At 36.4% G+C, this 13,040-nt stretch overlaps 1 protein-coding gene across 5 annotated transcripts in view; it reads left to right on the forward strand.

The window, feature by feature from the left end:
* SMAD2 (SMAD family member 2) overlaps positions 1 to 13,040 on the forward strand; it is a 77,679-nt gene that overhangs the window by 53,765 nt on the left and 10,874 nt on the right. For all 5 annotated transcript variants that reach the window (XM_040632535.1, XM_040632534.1, XM_040632537.1 and 2 more), the window contains 2 exons: positions 379 to 513; positions 3,319 to 3,393. In XM_040632535.1, coding sequence (XP_040488469.1) covers positions 379 to 513; positions 3,319 to 3,393 — 210 coding nt within the window. The remainder of the gene's footprint in view (positions 1 to 378; positions 514 to 3,318; positions 3,394 to 13,040) is intronic.

The following is a 13,040-nucleotide window of genomic DNA, read 5'->3' on the forward strand; positions in this document are numbered from 1 at the left end:
AATACAGCTATATTTTTAGAAATGGCCTAAATCTGACTTCGCAGATCTTTCTGCACCTTTTCCAATGGGGATTTATGAACTCTTACGGTGATATAATATTACCAGAATGACCTTGTTCCTCAAAGTACAGGATAAATTGAAACTTGGAAATTTAGATTCTAGACTACTTGGCAAGTTAAAACCAATCAGATTGGTCAATTTCTCAGTAGCTAGTATCATGCCAAATGGGTGAACCCTAAATTTTAAAAAATGAAGCAGGCTGCTTTCTTCTTTTTGTATGTGTGTGAAGTTTTTCAGCAAAGGCCTGGTCTGTCCCCCTCCCCCAGTGCCCATCCCACGCTTCTGTGCTGCTAACCTGGGTCCCCCTGACTCTTTCAGTTCTGCCTCCGGTACTGGTGCCACGGCATACTGAGATCCTGACAGAACTGCCTCCTCTGGATGATTATACCCACTCCATTCCAGAAAACACTAATTTCCCAGCAGGAATCGAGCCACAGAGTAATTACATCCCAGGTATTTTTTGCCCTTTGAATCTCCTAAAAATTGGGATAGGTACAGATTCTTTTCCTAAACATTCAAGTATTCGTAGATTGTGGTTTGACTTTTTTTTAAAAAAAGGGCTTCTGGATTTTGAATAGGAAAATCTACTTTGTGGGTTGATGCTTTTATGGAATGTATAAGCCGTGTACTTTAAACGCTTTTGTCTGGAGAAAAGTTTTACTTTATATTTCATTTTCTTTTGCAGTGCCTTTAATCAAAGTACTGTGAGAAGCAGAAAAGAAAAGATCTTAGTAAGTTTGTCTTAGTTATTGAAGCTAAGAGAGATGCAGAATGTAAGCAAAATCAGTGGTACAGGAAAAGAGTATTCCTGAAACAAGTGGCACTGAAAATCGACCAAATAATCTCTGTAGGAGATACAATATTTGATTTCTAAGATATAGCAACACTGCTGTACTGATAATCATAAATCCTCTAATTTAGGTTTTTCATCTGGGCCTCAGTAACCTTTGTTGAAAAATAAATGAATTTAACCACATGGTTCTCAAATTACTGTACTATACCATTACTATGGCTCTAATTACTCTATTATGTGGTCTAGTAATATTCCATGATGCAGTTTTAGTTTGCACTATTTTTTTTTAGAAAAACAACTAATATTTTCTTACTTTCTTTCTTTGTGTTTCCCTTTTTTGTTTTTTGGGTTTTTTTCCTAGCAGAAACTAAAGATACAGTACTAGTGTGAGGATTGAGCTATACATTGGATATTTTAGTGTCTCAGTTTTTTTCTCCTTTTGTAGTATTTCTGCACTCCACTCTGACTTTTTTTTTTTTTAATACAACAGAAAATATGTAAGGAACTTAGTTCAAGTACATTTAAAAAAGATTTCTTTAATATGTCTCATGGAAATAATGCTTGTTCATTGAAGACAATTTTAAAAACATAAGCAAAAGAAGGATTTTTTTAAAGTAGCTAATTTTAAAGGTAGAAAACGTTTCTTGATTGTTTTAATGTGCATTTTTTTTAACTATTATTTTATTCCAAAAGGGGGTTTAAGACTTCTTTTTAGGTTGATAGGGAACAAACTTCTTGAGAAGTTAGGAGAGAGGGATTAGAATGGGTAGAGTATGAGGACTAGCAGGAGTGGGGGGGGAGGCAGGACTGAAACAGGCCCTTGTTCAGGAGAAGACTTAGTTGGAGGTGGTTATGTGGGGGTGGGGGGGGTGCATTTTAAGTCTTTGATGTGGGAATTCATATTATTCAACAATACCTGGAAACCGAGGTGTAAGCATACAGTCTTGTAAGACACCTCCCCAATAATTATTTGAAAGGATGTTAAAGTGACTAGTGGCTTTTACTTGTGGAGATGTTTGGGTTTATTTTCCTTTCTTTATTTGTTTAGATTTGGTTTATTTTACAAAGTAGAAAATCAAAAGTCGGTCACACCTATTTGCTTTTCTGGACAATGGGGCTTTACCCAGGGCCAACAGACAGTGAAAGCTAACGGTTCCCTTTTTGTTCCACTTCAAAAGAAATTTTAGTGTTTTCTCCAAAATGCTTAATAGCTTTATTATTTATTATTTTATAGACAATAATGGAGAAAAGTAAAACAGGATAAAGTATTTAAAAGTTTAGTATTTCTTCCTGTTTAGACCTTTGAGACATGGGTGGTTAACCTGACAAAACGTAGCCCTGTTTAATTTTGTTAGCTTTCACCTTTACAATAGTACATATTGATACATATTAATCTTGTTTTTTGTGTTCTTTATTGTTTGAGTATATGAAGGTATTTTATTTTATTCTTAGAATTTCATCAGTAACAATTTTGGGGTACCGACACTCAATGAAGCATTTGCTACTTAAGTGCAGATTTGCCCTTAGCTTATTGAAGGGAGCGTGTGAGGGGTTCAGTGAATGAGCCCTTTCACCCGCATTTCTCCCTCTCCCTTTTGATAATTACATTATCTTGAATTGCTTCAAACTGCCCAGCCATGAAAATGTTGATAATCACTTAAACTTATTTTTCTTCCTAGAAATTATAACTGGTAAAATTATATACATGTATTTATTTTACATGAAACTTATTCAGCTATTCAGATGCCTCTTGAATATAAACATTTTGTTCATTAAGCATGTTGGAAATGGCACATTAGAATCTTGTTTTCAAAGAGTATTTTGCTTCAGGTTTGTGCAGTAGTCTGTGTTTGAATTTAAATTTCTGCTTCAAACACTCAGGATTTACTGGTTAGAAATCCCTAGAGAAATGTACTTTTTAGGTGGAATTCAAGCTAGACCTGTCCTGAAACATATCACCATATTTTGCCCCGTAGAACTTAATGCAAGCACGTATTACTTTGTAATCAAAAATCTCCTGTGTGTTGTGTTGTCCTTTAATCATCTCCTAGATGTACCCATCTGTGATGGCCATTAGTTAAAAAAAGAAAAGAAAAGAAAAAAAAATGTAGGTACTGATGTCTTTGAAGCATACTGATTCAGAACTGAGGCATCTTGGAAGTTCTATTTTTGGCTCTTGCCCCAGAAAATATACATATGGGAATGAGCCAGATATGTAAATAATAGCTAAGAAAATATGCCTAGAGAGCTTGATTATATTACAAGTAGGCTTTAAGGATTCACCTGTAAGATTTGGATCAGAACCTGAACCATAAGCCCTCAGTACCAAATATTGTGTTTAATAATAATGTTATATAATATTCCTATTTATTATTCAGAGTGATTCTTTGGTTTTCTTTAGTAGCTAGGAGAAAGGTGGTGAGATTCAGTGGCACCTGTGCTTGATTTGTTCTAAACTTTTGTAGAAACGCCGCCTCCTGGATATATCAGTGAGGATGGAGAAACAAGTGATCAACAGATGAACCAAAGTATGGATACAGGTAAAACTTATTTTTGAAAATTCCTCAGTAATGAGATACACATTTTTGCCCTGTGTAAAACCCATGAGAATCATTTGTGACTCTTCCATGTGGAGAAGTTGAGACATACATCACAAAAAGAACCTTCTATATTGAGGTAATTATATTTGAACCATCCAAAGGAGGGCCCTGTTGTCAATGAAAAAGTTAACGCTGTTTTGCAGAATAATTGTTATAATTTTCTCTCATTAGATTAAATGAAAATCTGAGAGCATCCAGTAGTTTACTCTTTAAGTATTCTGTGCTTCTGTTCAAAGTTTTAGTTACCCAATGAGTAAATGTCTTTGTGATGAAAAACCGTAATGAGCCCAGTAACAGATTTTCTGAGAAATTTGGAGGTGGGGGATGAGAATCAGATTTTCAGTGCTCCTTTAACTTAATAGTTAGTTCTGAATGATAGTAGATTGTTTACACAAAATACCTTGTACCTGACCTAATTCAATTAATTTCTAATTTTTAGCTATCCACTCCAGACACAGTGGTGAAAAAGTTTTAGCATGTAATAAACATTACATGTGCCAGAGCTTTAAAACAGTTATTATGTAATAAAATGTATAATCCACCAGCACTAATTAGGTTACCAGTGAGGTAGCTGTGGTGTCACTGTAATTGTCTGGTTTGTTCTGTTCTGTAATCCTGTCTGTAGTCTTAAGGATTGGATTCTTCAATATCACAGCCTGTCACATTACACCATCAGCTTTTCTACACAGTTTATACTAAAGCATTCTGTAGTTACGATAATCTAAGTTATTTTTAAATGGATTAACATTGGCGGGGGGAGGGGGGACTGGGAACCAGCTTTTGCAATAATTCTGTTGTTTAAATCTTTCCGTTATTAGACTCCCAGATAAAGAAGCTTCTGCTATAGCTAATCATCCTTGTAACTGTTCAGAGTAGTAGATGACCAAGAAATGTAGATAATCTAATGATCACTGGAAATAACACGTACATCTTAATGTGGATGTCTTATTGCAAATGATATTTGGCTTTCCAAATTTATCTTCCTAATACACCTGTATATGCCAAAGATCGGTATTCCTGAACCAACCATGTTCCTTTTTGATGGACCACTGCCACTGTGACTTTTAAAGTGAATGCCAAGAAAAGATGCTCAACATCATTAGCCATCAGGGAAATGCAAATCAAAACCACAGTGCCCACCGCCCTTGGGCACTTGGGCACTTCACACCCACTACATGGCTATGATCAGAAAAGGACAGTGGCAAGCATGGGTGAGGATGTGGACAATCGGAGTCTTCATATGTTGCTGTTGGGAATGCAGAATGGTCGAGTTGAAAAGTTTGTTGTTCCTTAAAAAGTTAAATATAGAATAACAGTATGACCCAGCAGTTTCACTCCTAGATATATACCCAAGAAAATTGCAAACACGTCCATACTAAACTTGCACACAAATGTTCACTGAAGTATTATGTGTACTAGTCCAAAGTGGAAGTAGCACATTTGTCCATCAGATGATGAGTGGACAAATTAAAGGAGGTATATGTGTATGTCAGAATATTATTCAGCCATATAAAAAAAAATGATGTACTGATACATGGTACCACATAGATGAACCTCGAAAGCATTATATTAAGTGAAAGAAGCCGGACACAGAAGGCACAGTACACAAATCCCTAGTTGATCATATTGCTAACACAGGGTAGGAGCAATAAGGTGGAGATAATAAGTGGTTATGATAAAGGGTCAAATTTGAGAAGGGGAGAATAAGTGGACTCAGCTAAAATGGATTCAGTGTTTAGTGGCTTGCTTTAAACCTAACCTAATATTCCTAATTCTGTTTCTGTGGGGAAATGTTACTTTTTCAAAACGATACATGTAAATTATTTCTTGTAATGATAATGCGCACATCTGATTCATAAGATGCTAAAAGTCGGTTTAACTACCAGTCTTCTACCTGCTGTCCATTCCTTTCTTGGTGCCGTGGCAAGAAAGTTCTAACTGATGCACAACCCCAATTTAGAACAAAATTGAACTCTCTTTAAACTCTGGTTTTTTAGAATTGTGGGGATTTTCTAGATATTTCATTGATCTCTAACTAAATTCTGTTATGGTCCAAAATATACCATGCATGATGTCAGTCTTTGGAAATTTACTAAAAATTATTTTATGCCACAACATATTTGCGTTGAGAAGAATTCCATGTGTAATTGAAAAGAATGTCTGTTCTGCACTTACAGAGTTCTATATGTCATTTAGGGCATGTTTGATGGTGGTGGTTAGATCTTCCTAATCCTCTCATTTTTTTCTACTTGTACTCTCAGTAATGGAGAGCAGCATTAATGTCTCCAGCTCTGATTTTGGTCCTGTCAGTTTTTGCTTCGTGTATTTTGAATCTCCGTCTTTAACTGGAGCACATTTATGATGAATTGACCTGTTATAAAATGTGTCTCCTGTTCACATCACCATGTCTTATTTTTTCAGTGGTTGTATGGTATAGCTTTCGTCCTTTTACTTTCAGCCTGTCCATGTCTTTGTATGTCAGATGTGTTCCTCATGGACAGCGTTGCATGTCTTTATCGATGTCTGTCTTTTAATTAGAAGATTTGGTCTATTTTTATGTAGTGTCATTATTGATATCATTGGGTTTGGGTTACCATTTTACTGTTTTTTATTTGTCCCATCTGGTTTTTGTTCCTCTGTTGTTACTTTTCCTGAATTCTCTCAGATTAATCAAATGTATTTATGTTTGAATCCATTCTATTTACACTCTTGACTTTTTAACAGTACCACTTAGTAATGTTCTCGTGATTATAACGTATATCCCAATTTTATCACCTTCTGCTTAGGTTGTTAAGTTGTAGTATTTTACAACCTCATCATGCGCAGTGTAAGAATTTTGTAACACTAATTCCATCCACCTGCCTCTGTTTGTGCTGCCCTTGTCATTTGTCTTACTTACATATGTGTATAAATCCCAAAGTATCTTATTTTTGCTTTAGACTTCGGGTTTTTTTTTTTTTAATTTTTAAGGAATTAAGAAGTAACTTTTTGTATTGGCCTGCATATTTACCATTTCTGCCCTTTCTTCCCTTCCTCTAGACATGTGTCCAGTTGCTTTGGCACTATTTGTTGAAGAGACGTTTCTTTCTCCATTGATTTACCTTGGCTCCTTTGTGGATAAGTGGGTCTAACTTCTGCCGTTAGGCCAATTCAGTGAATTTATTTCACATTATCTATTTTTTAGTTTTACAGTTTCCATTTTAAAGTCCTTTTCTGGTAATTCCAGTACCTGCTTCATATGTAGTCTGCTTCTGTTGACTTTTATCTTTTCATTAAGGGTCAGTTTTTCCTACTACTTTGCATGTCTCACGTTTGTTTTTTAATTACACGCTAGGTATTGTGTCTAAAATAATACTAGAGAGTAATATAGATAATATTCTCCCCTGGAAAGCCTTCTCCTTTTCTCTTTCCGGTTGCTAAGTTGAGGGGCTGATCTCTTCCACATGATCAGGACTTGAGTTGGATGGGTGATGATTCGATGTTTTAATTAATGTCAGATCACCACAGGCTTGAAGGTAGGGCTAGCCTCCTACCTCAGCAGGCTTTCAGATGCGAGTGTGGCAAGACTGCAGGCTCTCTCACTGCTTTCCAGCCTTTCCCAAAACTTCTGTGCTACCCTGTACTCCACTAAAGACGTGTGGGTTAGAATTGGCTGACAGACAGGAGGACTGCGTCCATGCTTGGGCTTCTCGATTCCATTTTGCCTGCGCCTGGCCATTAAAATGTTGGTTGGGTTTTCCTTGGACAAGCCCACTCCTGTGTGTGTCTGTGTCTTGACTTGGCGGCACTCTCGTGATGATGGTCCCCACTCTTGCTTCCATAGGAAGACTTCACCCCCTCTGCAAACTAGTTCACTTAGACTTAAAGAGATCTACAGCTTTTTGGTAACTGTAAAGAAAAATAAAATTGTTTTAGTGTTTCCAGTATTTCCTTACAGTTGTTTTTCTCAGTCTTCTGTGTTATAATTAGAAGGGGAACCCTGTAGAAGTTGCTAATAAAAACAAAAGAAGAGCACCTTTATTCTTAAAAACGGAATTCATGCTCATTGGAAATTTAAAAATGCATAGCACGTAATAAACATGAGGAAAATGTGTATTTTTTGAGCTGGAATTGACATACTACATATGACATGTCTTTCTTTTTTCTTTTTCTTTTTTTGCTTTAGCTAATGTTTCTACCATTCTGTGTCAAATAAAAGTATTTTACAGATGAAATTATAATGCTATACCATTTTGAATTCTATACCAAGTGAATGTTCATTATAAAAAATTAAATTTAGGTAAAACAAGAAAATACAAGCAATCCATGTAATTTCCATCATCTAACAATAATTATACTCTTAATTTTAAAAGGTTCAGTGTTTTACAAAAACTAAAAACACAACACTGCAGTGGACATCATAGAAAAAGAGCTAAAAAGTGCCAGAAATTTGCACCTAGGATGTGACATTCTGGACACCCTATTCTTGGCTACCGCAGTAGTCTTCCTCTGGCTGGTTTCTAGATGTGGGGAGAAATGCATGCTTTTGAGGTACATTGCTGAGGTGTAGGTCTTGCTTGGTGATTAGGTAGGTAGGGCCAAGGTTGAAGGAGTAGCCCAGCATGATTCCCGGTTTTCTGGAAGGTCTGTGAAGGCAATTGGTCTGTACTCAGTAAATTAGGTTTGTTAAATCTTGCTTTTAAAAAGCCTTTTTGGTCTAAAAACAAAATAGATAATTTTAGTTCTTCAGGATTTTCTCTGTAATATGAAAGCAAAGGAATGCATTTAAGACCTGTAAGTCCCTTTGTATATGCCTTTTGAAAGAATAATTCTCGTTTTATTGTTTCACTTGTGTGCTATTTATGGTTGGCTAATTTACTCAAAGTTATTAATATATTTTTAGCCATTAGTTTTGCTCAAAAAAATTCAAACTAATTTTAATATTCATTCAAAAAATTATAAAATTAAATACTAAACATGTAATTTCTCTCATACTAAATGAATTCCTTTGAGAGCAAACACTTAACTGTAAAAAATGAAACCCTATAATTTTTAGTACATGACAATGAGGAATTTCTAAAATAACCTAAGTAAGAAACATGTCAAGTGTAAAATCATCAGAGAAAATATCAACAAATTTGAATGCATAAAATTTAAAATGTTACGACCACACACCTATTAGAATGGCCAAAGTCCAAACACTGGCAATGCCAAATGCTAGTGAGGATGTGGGCCAACAGGAACTCTCATTCATTGCTGGTGGGGATGGGAAATGGTACAGCTCCTCTGGAAGACACATGGGCAGCTTCTTACAAAACTAAACATACTCTTACCGTATGATCCAGCAGTCACGCTCCATAGTGTTTAGCCAGAGGAGCTGAAAATGTATGGACACACAGAAGCATGCAGATGGATGTGTAGAGCAGCTTTGTTCATAATTGCCAAAAGTTGGAAGCACTCAATAGGTGAGTGGATAAGTAAACAGTGGTACTTCCAGAGAATGCAGTATTATTCAACACTAAAAAGAGCTACCAAGTCATGAAAAGACATGGAGGAACCTTAAATACATATTTCGAGTGAAAGAAGCCAATCTGGAAAGGCTACACACTTTCTTGACTCCAACTATATGAGATTCTGGAAAAGGAAAAACTATAGATGCGATAAAAAGATCTGTGATATCCAGGAGTCAGAGGGGAGGAAGAGAGAAATGGAGGACAGGGGATTTTTAGGTAGTAAAACTGTTTTGTATGATACTACATGGTGAATATATATTATTACATGTTTGTCAAAACCCATAGAATGTACAACATCAAGAATGAGCCCTCATGTAAACATGGGCTTTGGGTGATAATGACGTGTCAATGTCAGTTCCTCGATAGCAACAAATGAACCATTGCGATGCTGGGTACCATTGCAGGGAGATCATACATGTAGGTGTACATGGCTGTATGGGAGTTCTTGGTACTTTCTGCTCACTTTTGCTGCGAACCTAAAACTGCTCTAAAAAATGATGTCTGATTTGGGCGCCTGGGTGGTTCAGTCAGTTAAGTGTCTGCCTTCAGCTCAGGTCATGATCCCGGAGTCCTGGGATCGAGCCCTGCATTGGGCTCCCTGCTCATCGGGGAGTCTGCCTCTCCCTCTCCTCCTTCCCCCACTCGTGGGCTCTCTCGCACTTGCTCTTATAAATACATACATACATACATACATACATAAAATCTTCAAAAAAATAAAAAGTCATGTCTAATTTAAAAAAATTAACGTCACCTTGAAAGCTATATCGAAAGAAACCAAAAACTTGGGGAAATATTTGCAAATGAGTGACTGGTCTAATTGATTTCAATATTTAAAACCACTTACAAATCAAGAAGAAAAAAATAATAAGTAATAGAAAAAAAGGACAAAAAGTATATGAATGTACTATTTACAACAAAAATAAAAATTAAAAAAATAGAGTAGTCTTTTTCACCTTGTCAGTCAAGTCGGCAAATGTCAAAAGGTAGTGACATGGTGTGAAGAAACACTAGCTCATAAATTGTTCAGTGCACTAAATAAACATTTTGGGAGGTACTTCGGCAGTTACAAAAATTTAATACACATTCCTTTTAGTCTAAAGTTTCCTCGTTGAAAAATGTATCCTACAGCTATATGCAAACTTGTATACAAAGATACACAAGGATTCCTCTAGATGTTTAGCTGCCAGTACTACTAGTAACCACTGCCTGAATACTGAGGTATTTATTATTTCGCATAACCAGAGGTTGCAGACCTCAGTAGCAGCAGCATGAATATATAAGTAACTCATAGGTTAATTATCAATTTGCCTCTTTCTAATAAATTGTTAGCTTAATTTAACTTTTTAAAATTTTATGTGTGATTATAATGAACCATTCTTCTAAATCTGTAATTCTAACTGGTGACTTCTGTTAAGTGATAAGTATTTCATAGAGGAATCAATAGTTAAGAGAGATGAATAATTGGGCAGTTTCCTCCATTTCTCACAGTAGCTTTGTTTATTTTACATCAGCTTCAGGAAATGGTGAGTTTTAGTTCATTGTTCTAAATATATTTTGACCTTTCTTGGTGGAACCTGTTGTGATTGCCAACAGATTTTTCAAGCTGAGGAACAAAAAAAGAACTTAAGAACTTAATTTTCTTATGGAAGATTATTCTGATTATCACCTGATCTCTAGTTTTGATTCATCTCTTTATCTGGGGGTTGCCGTTCTACCTGTGTCACCTGGTATTGTGTGTCGTGGTTGTCGCGGGGGCGGGGGGGCGGGCAGGGGTCCGACCTGCCTTAGTCTACAGCTGCACCGTTGCTGTGATATTTGAAGTGTGGCAGCTGTAGGTCATGCTTTTGTACATAACTTTCCGAAATAGGAAAGATGATCAGAAAACAAAATGTATTCTGTAATTACAAAATTAATTAACGACATTTGCAACAAATGTGTCTTTAAAATTTAATTACATGGAATTGAGTTGATGTAGTCTCTGAATAATTCCATTTTTTTCTTTCTGTGTTTGTGGTTGTTCTTATTTTATGTATTTATGCCCCCTCCCATTATTTTCTTGGTTAGTTTTAACCTCTTTACCTAAAACTGGAAGAAATGGCTAATTTTTTAAGAAAATACAATTTACCAAAACTGACTACAGAAAATAGAGCTATCTTAACTTTCATAGAAGAAATAGAGAAGAAATGTCCTAGGGTAAACCTAGAAAATTATTAACTGCAAACAATTTTGCACAGGAATTCCACCAAACTATTAAGAAATGTTTTATTACAGTGCTGTTTAAACTGTTATAGAACATAAAAAAGACATAAAGCTCCTAGATTGTCTTCTTGAGGCAGTGTAACATTGCACTTGCAGTGTAAATCTATAGACCAGTATTGTTTGAGATCTTTTTCTTTTTTTCAATGTTTTATTTATTTGAGAGAGAGCATGAGCGGGGGAGGGGCAGGGGGCGAAGCAGACTCCCTCCTGAGCAGGGAGCCCAATGCAGGACTCTTTCCCAGGACCCTGGGATCATGCCCTGAGCTGAAGGCAGATGCTTAGCCCACTGAGCCACCCAGACGCCCCTGTTTAAGATTATTGATGCAGAGGGGCGCCTGGGTGGCACAGCGGTTAAGCGTCTGCCTTCGGCTCAGGGCGTGATCCCGGCGTTATGGGATCGAGCCCCACATCAGGCTCTTCTGCCATGAGCCTGCTTCTTCCTCTCCCACTCCCCCTGCTTGTGTTCCCCTTCTTGCTGGCTGTATCTCTGTCAAATAAATAAATTAAATCTTTAAAAAAAAAAAAAGATTATTGATGCAGAAATGCTAAATAAGGAATTTTATCTCACATCCTCAGATCCGCCTCATACTTAATGGTAAAATACTAGAAATATCTCCTTAAAGTTAAGAGTAAGTCAAGAATATCCAGCTGTCATGACTGTTTTATCAAAGTGTGACACCCCAAAATGATTGATAAAACACACAAAATGTTTTTTAATTCTACTTAATGAAAATTATGAAGAGTCAAAGACAGATGACCAAATATTTACAACCCATAACATAAAAGGACCAATAGCCCCAGTACATAAAGAGCCTTCTAGAAATCAGTGAGAAGAGTGACCCACACCACTGTAGAAATGTGAGCAAAAGAAGAGACTACACACAAAGGAACTGCAATATAAAGAAGTATAAAGCTGCCTGTTCCCTGTTGTTTACAAGTGAAATACAGATTAAAACCATACTTGTGAAAGCATGTTTTCACTGATCAGTGCTAACACCATTCATCCTTGTAACACCAGTTGCTACTGGAACTGTAAACTGGTACAACCCCTATAGATGACAGTTTGGGCAAAATCTACCAAAATCATGGTAGTACAGCCCTTGGACCTGGCGGTTTCTCTGTTAAGAAAATGATATGGGGGCGCCTGGGTGGCTCAGTCAGTTAAGCATCTGCTTTCAGCTCGGTCATGATCCTGAGGTCCTGGGATCGAGCCCCACATTGGGCTCTTTGCTCAGCGGAGAGCCTGCTTCTCCTTCTCCCTCTGCTGCTCCCCCTATTGTGTGCTCTTTCTCTTACTCTGTCAAATAAATAAGTAAAATCTTAAAAAAAAAAAAAAGATATGATTGAAAATATGCAAAATGTACAAGATTAGTTATTGCAATCTTGGTTCATAAAGCAGAAGATTGAAAATAGTCTGAGTATCTATCAGTACTACACCATCATATAAGCGTATGTGGCTAATATAGAGAGAGGGAAAGAGAAATAAGGACACATCAGCATCCCTGATACAGTAAGTAAAATAAAAGCAAAGTTCAGAACTGTTACCATTTGTATATAAAAAGCAAGGTGGGGGGCAGAGAACAATATATTTGCTTGTGTGGTTCATAGAATATTTCTGGAAGAGTACCCAAAGAACTGGCAACACTGGATGCCTTTGAGAAGGGAACTGAGTAGCTTCTTCTGTACCTTTATATACTGAAGCCTTCAAAATTAAATTCCCATATAGTGCTTGCATATTTTGAAGTCTTAGAATGTAACTTATCTGTATTATTTGTGATCATTAATTACAACTAGATATATCCTCATTTAATTAATTAATTTATTTATTTATTTATT

Source organism: Ursus maritimus, unplaced genomic scaffold (assembly GCF_017311325.1).
Source record: "Ursus maritimus isolate PB19 unplaced genomic scaffold, ASM1731132v1 scaffold_18, whole genome shotgun sequence".
Classification (NCBI taxonomy): domain Eukaryota; kingdom Metazoa; phylum Chordata; class Mammalia; order Carnivora; family Ursidae; genus Ursus; species Ursus maritimus.